Source organism: Aplidium turbinatum, chromosome 10 (assembly GCF_918807975.1).
Source record: "Aplidium turbinatum chromosome 10, kaAplTurb1.1, whole genome shotgun sequence".
In the NCBI taxonomy this organism is placed as follows: Eukaryota; Metazoa; Chordata; class Ascidiacea; order Aplousobranchia; family Polyclinidae; genus Aplidium; species Aplidium turbinatum.
The window spans coordinates 13845833-13861894 of record NC_137481.1 but is presented as its reverse complement, the minus strand read 5'-3'; the positions used below and the strand labels follow the sequence as shown (position 1 = coordinate 13861894).

At 39.1% G+C, this 16062-nt stretch overlaps 1 protein-coding gene across 1 annotated transcript in view; it reads left to right on the top strand.

Moving 5' to 3' along the window:
- The window catches only part of LOC145778979 (uncharacterized), a 91635-nt gene that overhangs the window by 22990 nt on the left and 52583 nt on the right, over positions 1–16062 (top strand). The window contains exons 28-59 of the mRNA XM_082590562.1: positions 268–423; positions 634–789; positions 1544–1699; positions 1886–2041; positions 2724–2879; positions 3034–3186; positions 3405–3560; positions 3679–3834; positions 4082–4237; positions 4412–4570; positions 5513–5668; positions 5886–6041; positions 6257–6412; positions 6866–7015; positions 7294–7452; positions 7847–8002; positions 8156–8311; positions 8945–9103; positions 9370–9528; positions 10047–10202; positions 10670–10825; positions 10997–11152; positions 11571–11726; positions 11955–12113; positions 12436–12591; positions 12757–12912; positions 13205–13348; positions 13805–13963; positions 14735–14884; positions 15003–15158; positions 15584–15736; positions 15885–16040. Coding sequence (XP_082446688.1) covers positions 268–423; positions 634–789; positions 1544–1699; positions 1886–2041; positions 2724–2879; positions 3034–3186; positions 3405–3560; positions 3679–3834; positions 4082–4237; positions 4412–4570; positions 5513–5668; positions 5886–6041; positions 6257–6412; positions 6866–7015; positions 7294–7452; positions 7847–8002; positions 8156–8311; positions 8945–9103; positions 9370–9528; positions 10047–10202; positions 10670–10825; positions 10997–11152; positions 11571–11726; positions 11955–12113; positions 12436–12591; positions 12757–12912; positions 13205–13348; positions 13805–13963; positions 14735–14884; positions 15003–15158; positions 15584–15736; positions 15885–16040 — 4980 coding nt within the window. The remainder of the gene's footprint in view (positions 1–267; positions 424–633; positions 790–1543; positions 1700–1885; positions 2042–2723; positions 2880–3033; positions 3187–3404; positions 3561–3678; positions 3835–4081; positions 4238–4411; positions 4571–5512; positions 5669–5885; positions 6042–6256; positions 6413–6865; positions 7016–7293; positions 7453–7846; positions 8003–8155; positions 8312–8944; positions 9104–9369; positions 9529–10046; positions 10203–10669; positions 10826–10996; positions 11153–11570; positions 11727–11954; positions 12114–12435; positions 12592–12756; positions 12913–13204; positions 13349–13804; positions 13964–14734; positions 14885–15002; positions 15159–15583; positions 15737–15884; positions 16041–16062) is intronic.

The window sequence follows — 16062 nt, the reverse complement described above, 5'->3', positions numbered from 1 at the left end:
CCAGCGCCACATTCAATGTATCTATTAAAGTATCTATAGATTAATAGATGTATACGTGCTGTAGTGCTAAACCAAAAAAACAGAATCTGAATCTTGTAAACATAAAAAAATTTTCATTCTGTACTATTTCATTTATGTTAGTCGACATGATTACGTAGTAATTGCTTACCGAATTTATTCTTTGAGGAACTAGACTTGCCCTTGTAATCCACAGTAACTTGAAAAAGAAAAATAGAACTTTTTAAATAAGCTACTTTACCTTTGCAGCCATGTCCTACTTGGACAGATTGGGGATCTTGGGGTGAATGCCAAGAAACTTGTGGAAATTCTCAACGATTCCGCGCCCGATCTTGTAACAATGGGGTCATTGGCGAAAAAGGTTGCCTTGGCAACGAGAGAGATTGGGAACCTTGTATTCTACAGGTACGAATAAATATACGAATCAGTGTTGCTGAAATATGATTGATTGACTTGAAGGTTAACGTTCAGATCATTAGCTTATCATGCCATTGCTTTATTATTTGCAATTCTAACTCTCTAGGGCATCTTGATTCCTCGTTAGTTTAAATCTGGTTAAGTTTGATTGGCTTCAAGACTCAACCGATAAAACATGGTATTGTTTTTACATCTCAGGCGTGCCCTTTCTGGTCAGTTTGGTCTACTTTGAGTGCGTGCAGTGAAAGTTGTAATGGTGGCGTCAGGACGCGCACACGAACTTGTGAAAATGGAATTGTAGGCCTCGATCTGTGTGGCACTGAATATAGCAATACCATTCCTTGCAATGTACAGGTTGGAGAAATGTAGACGAGTTTGTTGTCTGGCATAAGTTTAATTAACAATATTGCAGTGATGTATAGTAGCCTATATTTGTTATAGAATTTCAACAATAAATGCTGTTAATACTACAAGAAGTGCTCAGGTCTAAGCATAAGCCGAGCAGAGCAAATTACATCAAATTCAGCTACTATTCTCAAAAAAACTTGACAACCTGTTGTATAGGATCAGAGACAACCACTTTATCTGGTCCAGATCTTTCCCAGATCTGGTACGGATCTGACCAGATCTTTCCCAGATCTGGACCAGATAAAATTACTGTCTGGGATCATGAGAATGAACTTATTCAAACAGAATATATTTGAATGTTTGAATGCATATAGTCATCCTATTCGAATAAGTTCCTTTTAATGATCTTAATAAGGTAAAACAAGCTGTGAAGGTTTTTATTGAGTGGTAATTGAATTTGATTTTATAGTAGGTATTTCTGAATATTACACTAATGCGATTCATAAGCTATTAAGTGTTTATCTACTTAGGACACTAAAATCAATTGTCTTTTTTTTATTGCTGCGAAATTACTGTGTGCGTTCTTAAAAAAACACATCATGGTTGTAAAGTTTGACCTTTCGAAATTAGAAAAACAAAATTTTAGAGAAATTGGTCACAATTTGTAAATTCTACTAACTACACTAGTTTTGCTTAATTTAATTTGTTTTGCACTTTTGTGTAAACTATGAACGCAATAAAATTGTTTGAATATTTTAAGCCTTGTCCTGTTTGGAGTGCTTGGACTGAGTTCAGTGAGTGCAACAGAGCATGCGGTGCAGGATATACCTCTCGGAATCGAACTTGTGTCGGTGGCTATCCTGGAGACGATGGTTGTAGAGGATCTGAAACCGATAGAGTTTCCTGTGTTGGCCAGGTGAGTTGTGATGATTTATAGAAATATTTTATCGTTGTGTGTTTGTGAACAATTGCCGCTAGTTAATAATCCTGTACAACATTGCTGGGACAATCAAGTGCAGCCTAATTTCCAAACCTTGTATTTTTATCTGAAAAACATATCAGTTTATCTCATTTATTTCATTTGATTTGTTTAATATTGTAGAACTGTGCAAACTGGGTAGAATGGGCTGAGTGGTCATTATGTTCTGTCACTTGTGGAATTGGTATACGAAATCGGAGAAGAGTGTGCTTTGATGATAGTGGACTCAACAATGACTGCGTTGGGCCTAGTTTTGAGGAAGGGGAATGCTTTGGATCGGTAAGTTTAAACTGCACAATTTTATAGCTTAGTTAGTAACCGAATAAGATAAGCAAGCTGTTTATGTATCTATTCATTAACTGGCTCACCGGCCTAGTAGGCTTACATGCAAATAAACGTGAATTTTGTACAACATGGGTTTGTAAAGCATAACTAAAATAGCTTTGGAATATGATTAAGGCTCACCACTCAGCATTGGAGGAATGAATTTAAGTAATAATATACTCCACTGTGTTATCATAACGCTATGCTAAAAGTAGCTGTGTTGTAAACAAGGCCGGGGGGGGCACGGCTGTTTAAGGGCCCACTCATTTCTAAACAATCTTACAGTTGTTTACCCTTTGCTGAAATATCGCACGTGAGTTTTTTCCTACAGTAAAAGATTTTGCGGCCACAACCTAACGCTTTCTTGTCCTACTTTTACGAGCCATCACAAAACATAGGAGCCCGCTAGTGGATGTTTTGGGGGCCTGAGAAGATGCTCACACGGCCCTGATAGTAAAGCATCGAAATTAACGCATATCTGCGATAGGTTCAGCAGTGCTACGTTAACCCCATCAACACCATTTTATTAGTTTGTGAGAAGTAAACAATGTAAGCACTGCTTAGGCGTTTTACGTAGAATTATGTTATTTGTTTGACGCCAATACTTATGAAACCAACTTTTATTAAAACTTTATAGATTTGTTCTTATTGGTCAAACTGGAATTTTTGGTCGCGATGTTCAGAGACATGCGACGGTGGTACCCGCTTCCGACAACGAGTATGCGTGAATGGAGACCAAGGTCTTGATGGATGTGTGGGGGAAGCTGAAGAGCTCAGTGTCTGTAATACACAAGTACGTAAATAAAATATTGATTAGCACTAAGGCGAGTTACCAGGTTCAACGCTTTTAAACATTACAAACTGAAATGTATTGTTTGATTATGTAACAAACTACTGTTGTGTAACTGCTTATGACAACTGAAAACATGAATCTATTTTCGTTGTAGGGTTGTCCTTCTTGGAGTACATGGACCGAATCTGTGTCGTGTAGTGCCACATGCGGAGGGGGCATGCGCGTTTTTGCTAGAACTTGTGCTGGCAGCGATGGCATAAACGTTTGTGGTGGAGAAAGCCGCAGAGAAGAATTTTGCAATGGCCAGGTTTCCATTAATTGTGTTATATAATTCAACGTCTTTGAAACGATTTGACGGCATTATGTGTTGTGTAAAATTAGTTAAACCAATCAACATTTATTCTGACGTTTCGTTAATCAAATACAACTGACTCCTTCAGAGGGCTACGTTCTCAATTCCATTGCATTTTATCAAATTTCTCACAATTTTTTTAATGTGTGTACAACTTTTCTTTATTTCTTCAGCAATGTCCTACTTGGTCACGATGGGGTCAATGGAGCCAGTGCTCTCAGACATGCAACATTGGAATCAGATCTCATTTTAGGACATGTCTGTACAGTGACGAGAATGACTCGGGCTGTGCAGGAGACTCAAGTGAAGACGATGAATGCTTTGAAAGGGTGAGATTCAAGACGCAGGCGTTTCAAATTTGGAAAATTCATTATAAAATTATTGAAGTCTTGAAAAGAAACTAGAGTTTCATTGTTTGTGACAAACATTTTTATGTCTTGTTTTCAGTCATGCGCATTGTGGGCTGATTGGGGTGAATGGTCGGCTTGCGGTCGGACTTGCGGCGGTGGGCGTCAGACGCGAACTCGAAACTGCAACAATGGAATTCGAGGATCGGATGGATGCATTGGAGATTATGTGCAGACTTTGGAGTGCGCTGCACAGGTACACTGCAGATAATTTATGTTGCGTACAGAGTTAGTGCGTTTATTGTAGTTTACAAAACTTTCCTTTATTTTGAGATTGAGTTAACATGATCTGGCCGGTTATCTTTTTTTCGTCGCAATTTTTGCGAAAACGTTATAATGCATTTAATTAATTTTATTTAAGGTAAATTATTCAAAGATTAATAGCCGTGATGCATTGTTATCGATTTGTGAACGTATTTTGTAATCAAGTTTATTTAACCCAGTCTTGCCCCTTCTGGGATAACTGGAGTGAATGGAGTGTATGTGGGGTCACATGTGGGAGTGGATCCAGGACCCACTTTCGAACATGTGTGAATGGAGAGCCAGGTGATGTCGGTTGTAGAGGTGATGAAATTCAGACCGACCGATGTAACGTTCAGGTGACTTGCGAAGTTATAATACGTTGTGATTAGGCTCAGTGGTAGGCCCACTTTACAATTTTATACTCATAGGTTTAAAGTTTACCTTTGATCAAATATTATGAAAGTTGAACCTGAAAGTCATTCAGTTCTTTCAAGGATAATCTTAATGGTTGTGCGATGTGCTTTTTTCAGCTTTGTCCAAGATTTTCTGACTGGTCTCCGTGGACTACCTGCTCGGCAACGTGTGGTCGTGGTGTGCGATCACGCATTAGGAACTGTCAATTCGGTGTAGTTGGAGAGATAGGTTGCGATGAAGGAGAGCTGCTTGAGCGAGGAGTTTGCACAAGAGAGGTAACGTTTATGAAATAGAATAATAAAGCTACAGTATGTTTTTGATTAAAGTTGTAAAATATTCACTTGCCTTGTTTCTGCGGTCCAACTTATAAATCGAGAATCGACTTTTATTTAAGTTAGGTTTAATTTATACGCCAAAAACTACGTTATTTTGCAATTTTTCAGAACCAACCATTCAGATTCATTTGAATAAGTTTGTGCCCGTTGATTGCTTCCTCAAATGCACTACGGTTGAGCACAATTTTTTTTATCACATTTTATTGGTTTAAGTTATTTTGGCAGCCGATTGTAGCATCGAATAGACACGTGTTACTCTTCGATGTAGCGGTAGACACGCTGTCTATTCGATGCTACAATCGGCTGCCAAAATAACTTAAACGTTTAATTGGAGGTCTCAATGGCTGGCGTGGAAGCTACACCGTTCTGGTTAGCGAAGCGTCACTGCAGCTCGCTGTGCTAGTGAGTAATCAGCCTTGTGCTGATAGCCGGGAAGAACGCCTTTCTTCGCTTTTATTGGTTTTATAATAATAATAATAATGTTAGTTTTTACATAGCGCTGTATCCATCGCAGAATGCGTTGCTCCACAGCGCTTTACATAACAAACAGTGTCAATGCAGCCGTATAGAAGCGCAACTGAGTACATTATTACCCGAATCTACTCCATTGCTCAGTGCCAAGCAGAAATTAGATTCAGTACCATTTTTAAAAAGTCTTTGGTATGACCCGACAAGGTATCGAACCCATGCCTACCGCTTCAGAGGCGGGCGCACTAACCACTAAGCCACTGAGCTGGTTTCATAAGCACAATCTTATACGGTTACTACAAAATCAAAATTCTCTGAACAAAAGCCTGCTCATTGTCACTTCCATTAAAATATACATTCATAGAGGTGGCCCGACCTTTATCGTTGTATTATATTTCACTCGTATTGATGTAGGTATGTCCAGCCTGGTCATCATGGGATGAATGGGTCGGGTGTACAGTAACTTGTGGTGGCGGAACTCAAACACGATCCCGTCTATGTCTTGCTGATGGGGAAGCAGCTGAAGGGTGTCTCGGTTCGATATCGGACTATCGCTCCTGTGGTACTCAGGTTTGTTTACTGCTTTCAAGAAATGAAATTGTGGGATATCAAATTTCCATCGTTTTGTTTTGTGTGGTATAATATTTTCATAATGTACAAAAATAAATATTATTTATTTCTTCGTATGGACTGTGGAGCTACTTTAATTTTTTGTTGTGTTTTTTCATATGAGTTCAGATAACTCAAGCTGGGCCATTAAACTTAACAATTCACATCAAATGTTTAGAGTTGTTCTTATTGGAGCAACTGGAACCCATTTCGACGATGCGGTGTTTCATGTGGAGGAGGAACTCGTATCCGAACACGAGTATGTCTCAACGGAGATCCTGGGGATCCAGGGTGTCTTGGTGGAGCTGCTGAAGCGGATACTTGTAATTCTCAGGTACGCTACAGCTATTGTTAGGTTGCATCATCTGTTGCTCCAACACATCAATTAAATTTAACACCATCTATTACGCTCATTACAAGCTCCCCACTATGTTTTACTCATAATTTGCCATTATTGCAATAGCTACTCCATACAACCGTACACGATCCACTATTTATAAGTTTTTTACTTGATGTTGATCACTTACAAAATCATACTGTATTTCATAGTTATGTCCACTTTGGACCACGTGGAGTGAATGGTCTGATTGTTCAGCGACTTGTGGCAGTGGACGAAACTCAAGGACACGATTGTGTGCTAATGGAATTGTTGGTCTCGCTGGGTGCTTAGAAGATGATCAAGAATTTAGAACGTGCTCAACAGAGGTCTGTAATCGTAACGTATTATTACAATCCATTCGAGCCAGGGTCTATTGAATGTTGCAGGTTAGCGATATTCAAACGTTTTGTGCGAAGCTTTAATCTTCTCTGTGACTAGAACAAGCCACTGCAACTTGTGGAAAAGAATATCTCTTCAATTTGACGTAAACTTTGCGTACTTGTTTTGTTTTTCAAGTCCTTCGTGTTTAATGGTGAGATATGCTGTATCAGAATAGCATATCTTTTGGTATTCAACTCAAAACCAACTAGTCCATTCCCTGTTATAAACTAAATGTTCTGTTCTGTTTTTTTTTTCTGTTGCTGTTTCTTTATGATTTCACCTCCTACAGAATTGGTTTCTCACCCAATGCTCAACAGTTCTCCACAATTACCTACATGGGATAACAGGGTATGATGGAGACTACTTACTGGAATGATCAAGTATCTCCTATTTTTCAGGAATGTCCACAATGGACAACATGGACGGAGTTTTCCGACTGTAGCGTGTCTTGCGGTAGAGGAACTCGCACTCGAAGAAGAGGATGTGACGAAACTGAAGCCTGTGGGAGATCGGCAGATGGTGTTCAATTCATCGGATGTGTTATTGGCGTATGTCAAACTTAAGATGTTTCATTCAAAAATCAGTATAAGTCATTGTAAAACTGTTGCTGCTTATCGCGTCAATGATGTGATTGATGTTATATCTTCATAAGTGTAATGAGCTTCAAAACAATGAAACACGTTAACTGAAAATATTTTTCAAATAGACCCAGCAAAGACAAAGCAGCCGTACGTCAGAAAAATACGCAAAGTGTTTCGTTGTGATGCAGTCTGATACAAGTCCTTATAAAGAGTGAATTACTTTATGTAACACTTTGTTGACTTAGGACTGTCCGTACTGGCGAGACTGGAGTCAATGGACTCGATGCAGCACAACCTGTGGAGAAGTAGGAAGCAGGTCACGTCTCCGATTTTGTCAGAATGGAAGCCCTGACGTAGCAGGATGTGAAGGATCTGATTCCGAGATTGAGGGCTGTGGTGGAAATGTAAGTTTTAGGAAACTTGTACGTATACGTTGTATGAAAATGTGCGCAATAATATGAAACTAACCGTGGGTTAAGTTTACTTTAAGCCGCATTTATAACCTCTATAGGAGTTGATTGATAGCAACCTTTGTGGGCTACCGGGGGAATAAAATAGGCTAAGTGGTTTTATCAAAAAATAAAAACAAAAAGCACAAAAGTTCAAAATTACGTTCAAATGCTGTAATCGTAGCATCATTCAAATGCTGTAATCGTAGCATCATTTAAGCAGAGTACCTTATCATTCAACTAGTAGCCTGTAAAGTTTTAATTTATCGGTAGCTATAATGACTGAAGCAGATTTGTTTTTAAGAACAAGCAGATTGCCAATGGACCGATGTTTTTTTATTGTATACAGGAATGTCCTTCATTATCACTATGGTCTCTGTGGGGTTCATGTTCAGTAACGTGCAGCGGAGGAGTTAGATCTCGTACTAGAGATTGCATCAACGGAGAGCTTGGACAGGAAGGATGCCAGGGATCCACAACCGAGCAAGGGTTTTGCAATGGCCAAGTAAAATTCCTATCTGTTTCATATGCGACAGCAAAATACAATTTGCAAACTTTGTATCATAATGCTTGTACAAATTTTTGGCCATCTAAAAGGCTGCAAAATGTTTGTAACTAGCCTACTTCTTAATCCACTTTATTGCAATATTTTCTTCAGGCCTGTCCATTTTTTCCTCCATGGTCTCCATGGTCATTATGCACTCAGCCATGTGGAGGAGGATCTCGAACACGATCTCGGGACTGCATTAACGGAGAAGTTGGTGATGAAGGTTGCAAGGGTGATATTCTACAATCTGGCAATTGCAACGACTTTGTAAGCGGCAATTATTTCCTGCAAATGTATACTCGACAGCTTCATTGACAGTAGGCTAATGTCAAATTCATTGTGCAAATATAATACTTTTTGGTGTCGAAGTAGTGGATTTGCAATGCATAAACTTTTTAATTTTGTCAAAGTGCCAAAAATGTCAATGGTATTAGCAGTTGACTGGAGAAAGAATAATAAAGGTAAACGACCCACATGGCATAACATGCCTCGTCTAATAAAACTTATTTATGTTGTTTTAATTATTAATATTCGATAATAGCAAGGAAAATTTACTTTCTTTCCTAGGTCTGTCCATCATGGACTACATGGGGATTATGGACAAGATGCAGCAGGTCTTGCAGTGGGGGAATTAGAAGAAGATCAAGAACTTGTGTTATTTCTAATAACGGCGCGTTTCTAGACTGCACTGGAGATCTTGATGAAACAGAATCATGCAATAATTTTGTAAGAGCAGCGTAAAATGTATCCAGTGAGCAAAATGTTGTGAGCAAAAACAAATTTCTTATAGTTTTAATGTCAAATTAATGATTATTAAGCATTTAAATGATTTGTTATCCGTTCAAGTGTTTCGAAAGTTCCAGAATGGAATTTTACTAATTAGTAACACAAACGTTTTAGACTTGTGCAAATTGGGCAGCTTGGGACACTTGGGCAGACTGTTCTGTTCAGTGTGGGCAAGGTTCTCGATCTCGTTCTCGACTGTGTGATGGGGGGATCCCCGATCTACTCGATCAGTGTGAAGGATCGTCTTTGGATATTGAAACCTGCATAAGAGGCGTAAGTTTATAAGCTAGAGAATATAGACATTAAAACACTTAGTAAGTGCAAAAAAATCTGACTAAAATCTGTGTAAAAATGTAAGTGACTTATGACTTACAGTATATACTTACAGACTTGATGACTTACAATATATACAAAATTTGTGTGAAACTTATTTTATCAAACTCTAGTGACTTAATTAAAAAGCTGCAAACACCGCCGTTACAAAGTCGTGATTTTGGGCTTTTTTATTAAAATTCATATTTCATAAAATGTGTCATTAGAACTGCGCGTTTTTCGATGAGTGGTCGCAATGGAGCGATTGCAGCTCAACGTGTGGTTCCAGTGGAGAACAATCTCGATCTCGCAGATGTGTTGGCGGAGATCCTGGAGATGAGGGATGCCAGGATAGCACAGAAGAGTTACGTACATGTAACAACCTGGTGAGAACTTTTAAAGTTTTCTATCAGTTACGTTTGACATTGTTTTATTCCCCAGAGCTAGCTAGCTCCTAATCCATCTGGATTAACTGTTAACAAGATAAGCACATGCTTGAAGGTTTTATTTTCCTTGCCTACAGCCCCAATTATTTAATCACTAAAATAACTCATGATTTCGATATGCAACCTGAGTGCCAAAGAGTTTTTTTAATAAATTGCCAATGAAACACGTAAAAGTTGTATTTATGTTTTGCTTACTTTGTAATTAAATAATACAGTGACAGTATATTTTTTATTACCTTGGGCCTCTTAAAGGTCTTCATCCTGCTTTGATTACCAGTAAATTACTTTGGGCTTGTACAGTATGTCTTCAGAGCACTTCATAAGAATTATTTTAAAATATACCGACAATGAATTTCAAGGAGGGTATAGCAACTTTTCTGTTTAGGAAGTGTATTGACTTTTTTGCCTTTTAAGGTTTAAAACCTTTTAGATGTCGACACTTTTAATTTATTTTTCAGCCTTGTCCGAGGTGGTCTGATTGGGCCGAGTGGTCGGGCTGTAGCGCCTCTTGTGGAGGAGGATCACGCCTCCGAAGCAGACTATGCATTGATGGGGATGTTAATGATGCAGGGTGTCGGGGAGCAGCCTCGGAGGAGGACTATTGCGCAGGAAGCGTAAGTTGGTGCAGTAACTAAAATAAATAAATTTTGATTGTGATGAAAAATAAAATTAATAAATTACTATAGAGTAAATAAATAACATGCAGTTCAAGTTCTACCACAACATAGAAAAAAATAAGACATTCTTTGTTTGAATGTTTTGTACTTTAATTTCGATTGTGTGGCCGGAAAGGCAAGGAAGCTGATCGTCGTGGCCACGTTCAGACATGTCGTTGACTGTCTCACCAAGGGCACAGTCAAGTGCTCTTGATAGATGTCGAACTGATGCCATACTTTGCATCGTGCAAGATCTCTCACCATTCGGCTAAGTAGCTGACAATGAAATAACTCAGAGAGATTGAATCTGCAACAAACTGTGGTAGCAGATGATTTAAGCTTTTTTCTATTTTATGCTACCCTTGCAAACAGAGCAATAAACAAAACCAATACCAAAACATGCTTAAGTAACCATGCACTTACAGGCTTGTCCGTACTGGTCACCGTGGAGCGAATATGGTTCATGCACAGTCACATGCGGAGGCGGCTCTCAATCTCATTCACGAATTTGCGTAAACGGTGAAGTTGGCGATGTTGGATGTCAAGGACCGACGGTTGAAGACACAAACTGCAATAGCAGAGTAAGACAGTCAACTTCGTAAAAGGTTGCTTTTACTGTTAATGTTATCGCTGACAATTTTTTTGCTGTCGTCACCCAATAATGATTCCGGTCAATTAAAGCACCCTTAATAACTTTTATGAACTCACTGTCATCCGTTTTTGTAACTATGACTTTTTATTTACAAATTTAGTCGTGTCCATTCTGGTCCGATTGGTCAGAGTATTCTCCATGTAGTGAAGACTGTGGAGTGGGATACAGCACACGCACACGATCATGCATTGATGGAAGGGTTGGCCAAGCAGAATGCATCGGGGATTTGAGTGAAAGTCTGCAGTGCAATGTTCAGGTATTGGTATATTTTATAAGGTTAGTGTAGTCATGAATTAAGTTAAAGTCATTTTACCGTAAACTATGTGAAGCTAACACATGTTTACCTACAGTTTCAAAGTCACCGCACTAAATCAGCTTTGGCTTGCTTATTTACACTTAGGTTCATAGCATAGCGGATTGTGATCAGATGGCCTATCAACCTAGTGGCATAGCTGCCAAAAGAAAGATAGTAACTGCTTCATAGAAACTTTTCCCTGTTTCTTGTATGTGACGTTGTAGATATGATATGTGCAGGATAATGTAGCAAACAAATCCACATCAGCTACACTTACCTCCCTAACATAAACCCGTTGCAACGTCACTGCTGTGATGTTACTTACCGTGGTATGAATATAACGCCGGCTAACGGTCAGTTGCGTTTCTGACTTGCTTAGGACTGTCCACGGTTCGGAGACTGGGGAGCGTGGACGTCATGCACGGTATCTTGTGGCAGAGGAGTCAGGAGCCACAGACGAGAGTGTTTGAATGGAGATATCGGGGACGCTGATTGTGATGGGGAGGCAATATCGTTTGAAGACTGCGTTCGAGGGGTATGTACGTGTTTGGGCGGAATCATCGTTTGCTATCTGCTGTATTCTCCATAATAAACGCAATAAACGACAAACCGCACATAAAATTGCTCAAGCCATAAAGAGAACATTTTTTAGTTTGGATTTCAATTGGTAGGCTATGCTATATCATAGAAGAGATGTCGTTTCAAATAAAAAGTTTTTAGATTTAGTTCAAAAAGTTAAAATTATCTGCCTTCCATGTTGCAGAAATGTTCTTTCTGGCAAGATTGGTCTGCATGGACAATTTGTAGCTCCACATGCGGTGGAAATGGGACTAGAACTCGATGGAGGAAATGTGTGAATGGCGTTGCTGGTACGGGCGGATGTTCTGGTGATGGTAGAGAAGAAGAGACATGCAATACATCGGTATATTACATATATAATTTTTCCACTTATGACTTTTCTTTGACTTCAGTGAATGACAATAACTTGTATTTTTTGTATGTGTGTAGTCAATTGCCCATTAATCACATCAATAGTGGGTACGAAAAGCTGTTTTCGATAATAATTTATCGTAACATTGTTTTAAATGAAGTATTATTTCCAAATTGATCTTATGATTAAGACATTGAATCCTGGGCGGAAATTTTTTATAAAAAAGAACATGTTGCACTATCATGTGAAGCAATGCTCGTTGAAGTTGAAAACCTGAATCGTTTATGATTTAAACTAATACTTTTTCTAAAAGGAATGTCCCTTCTGGTCGTTCTGGACGAATTGGAACGAATGCGACGAACCGTGTGGTGGGGGCATACGGTCGCGCTCTCGATTATGTGTCAATGGTGACCCAAAAGTGGACGGATGTTTAGGGCCGACTATTGGGGAAAACTTCTGCAACGAACAGGTCTGTACCATACTTTTGAAAAGTGCTACTTTAACCCACATCCTCCTGCGTCAGTTTAAACTGACGCTAAGAGGATATGGGTAAAAAATGAACATTAGAACTTTCAACTTAACACAATCACAAATTGAACGTAACATTTTTTGAGCCTTTTTTCATTCTTTCCAGCCTTGCGCATATTACTCCGCATGGAACTCATGGGGAGAATGCTCTGAAACGTGCGGAAGTGGAACTCGCATTCGCAGAAGGATTTGTATTGATGGTGAAGAAGAGGAGTTTGGTTGTCTCGGATCTTCTTCTGAAACTGGAGTCTGTTCTGAACAGGTAAGCTAGGCAATAAAGTAGGCTATTGTGGTACTACTGTATACTGTAGTTCTGGTAAGAAAGCTTTATTTACTCCTTCAACTATTGGACTTAATATAAACGTAACAAAAGCACTTTTAGACATGGTTATGCTGTTACTAGTTGCAATATTTCACATGCAAACTAGTATGTTGTATGAACTGCGCTGAAGTAGTGTGCTTTACTTGCAAACAATTTTGGAATTTCTAGGTTATAATGTGTTCTAGCTCACTTTTATAATAGCTACTTTAACAAAAATATTTCATCGCTTCAGGAATGTCCGACATGGTCAGAGTGGAGCGAATGGTCAGATTGCAGCATTACCTGTGGCGGCGGTTATTCTCGACGTTATAGAGAGTGTAACGTGGAGAGTGGATGCGATGGAAATTCTACAGACACTCGAAGCTGCGCCAATGAAGTAATTTCACTTAATTTTAACTTCATCAAAATGTGTTAGCAGAAAAAAGATGTTTTGCAGAAAAATAATATAGGCCTACTTTGTGAAACGATTTTTATTATTGTGATGTCACATAATATTGTGATGAGTAGAAAGTGGATGCGTCATCTTTTATTGCGTAGTTAAATGGTTGACCTTCAGAGTGATTTGACGATCAAACGATTTAAACAGTTGGTTATCGGAAATTTATCGTAGCCCACTGCTACACCAAAACAGATGTTCCCTTCTAAATGAATTTGACAGTTGTAGTTTTGCTGTCTGGCTGCAACTTATACATCACCAAACTTTCGTGGTAGACTTGCAACCCTCTTGTGGCACAGCAGTGTGTCAGGGAACATAATCTGAAAAAGACTTTAGCTTATTTAAACACCAGAAAAAAGCACCATGTTCTTTTAGCAGAAGGTCATAATGTTGCAGGATTGTCCGACGTGGGTTGGCTGGGGAGAATGGAGCGAATGTAGCGAGTCATGCGGACGTGGATTGCGCTCTCGAGAGAGAAGTTGTACTGATGGGGCGATAGGTGATGAGGGATGCCCGGAAGGCCAAGAGAGGATTTCAGAAAGTTGCATCAGAGGGGTACTTTTAATTTTAATATATTATTATTGAATTTTTGTAACTTTGCGTGTGGTTTGATGGTTTGGTTTTGAATCTTTATTCTCGAACTAACAAAGCCTCTGATGGGTTATTTCTGGCCGGTTATCAAGATTGACAGAGTGAAGTTTTCGATTGTTGAAATGTTGTTGCCGGGAAATTACCTCATCCATTTAGTGCCGCTGAATGCAAAGCAGCCTGAAATGCGTTGCTCAAGCGCACATCTTAAGATCTGAACTAGCTCCGCGTGATCTTGAGTTCGGGGCTTAACCACTGAGCTAACGGAAGAAGAAAAAGTTCTTTCATTTTTGCATCATCAGCACATGTGAAAAAAAAAATACAAGATTACAATGTGAGTTAGGTTGTTTGCTGATGATGATGGGAGTGGCAGAAGGACCGAACTGGTCATCAAGTCTGCCATACCCGTGTGGTGTCATAGCTTATTTGACATGGAACGGTGTCGGAGTACGGATCAGATAAATATTGAGCTAACGGGGCGGACACTGACTTAACGGGGCAGACTGCGGGTCACTAGTAAGGTTTGCGATCGATTGCTATTGTTTGTTTTTTTCAATGTACTTTTGTGTTGTATTATTTTGGAGTTGCAACTACTACGACCCGTTTTAGGCGTTTTATCCAGTCTATCTGAGCAAGTTGTTGCTCAAGCTACTTTTGCGCTGACCACAGCTTTCTTTTCACAAAAATACATAAATTACTTAATATGACTAATTTGATTACAATGATTGCTTTTTTTAGTTTTGTTCGTATTGGGCCGATTGGTCTCCATGGAGCCGCTGTCCTGTGACTTGCAATGGAGGAACGCGAGTTAGAGATCGCGTTTGTGTCAATAATGGATTGTTTGAATGTGCCGGACTTAACACTGAAGAAGATGTCTGCAATTCTCAGGTGGCTTACTGCACTATTAATTTTAAACAATCTAATTTATCTGGTAAGCAACAAATACGTTTGGAAAGTTTTATTATTGGACACCTTAACTGTATCTTAAGTAGAATTTGTTTTCCAGGCCTGTCCACTTTGGAGCGACTGGCAGGAATGGTCAGCTTGCTCAGTAAGATGTGGTGGCGGTATTCGTCAGAGGGGAAGGACTTGTGTCAACGGGTTTCCTGGACTAGTCGGTTGCGGCGGTGGAGCTCAGCAGGACAACTTTTGCAACTCCCAGGTATTTGATTCGATTTCGAAATGTAGGCTATATTTTCAATTTACTGCTTAATCTAACGGGTTTTCAACTTCAATGTACTGTAGGTTTCTTAAGCAGAGCTATTTGTCTCAAATAGTTGGTTTAGTTCTTAAGCAAAACGACACGCAAAAGCAGTAAAAATTCAAAACTAGATTTTAGTTTGGTTATCCAACATGTTACCAATGCAAAATACACAGAATTGTTCATTATCTAAAATTTGGTTTGTGAAAAAAATCAGCCTTTTTTTTAGTATTAGTAAAAGCTTTGATCAATCTATAAACAATTTTACGCTTTGCCGTTGAAACCAAGTCGTTTTTGCTGAGTTTCAGTTGCAGATGAGAACTTTTGATTTATATCAATGCTTTTAGTTAAGAATCATTACAAGTTGTTTTATTAAAATAAAACAGGCATGTGACTATTGGTCTTCGTGGGGAGCCTGGTCTGCCTGCACTGACACCTGTGCTGGCGGATTTACCACTAGATTGCGAACTTGCATCAGTGAAGATGATGAATTAGAATGTGACGGTTCTGAAAGCGACACCAACTTATGCAACCAGCAAGTGAGTTGAAAGGATTTTTGTGGCAAAGAAAATCTTGTGTAACATTTAACCACTTAGAAATAACTCTACAGATGCTTTGTATAACTTGTATTAATTTATAGAAAATAATAAAATCCTTAGACTGTACATGCTCATTTTACAACTTCAGACATGTCCTTTCTGGGATGATTGGTCAGACTGGACGGCATGCAACGTTTTTTGTGGAGGTGGATTGCGCAGGAGGACTAGAGCATGTCAGAACGGGTATCCTGGTGACGATGGTTGCTTAGGAACCGGAAGAGAACAGGAAGAGTGCAACAGTGAGGTAAGTAGGCCTAATTGTGCTA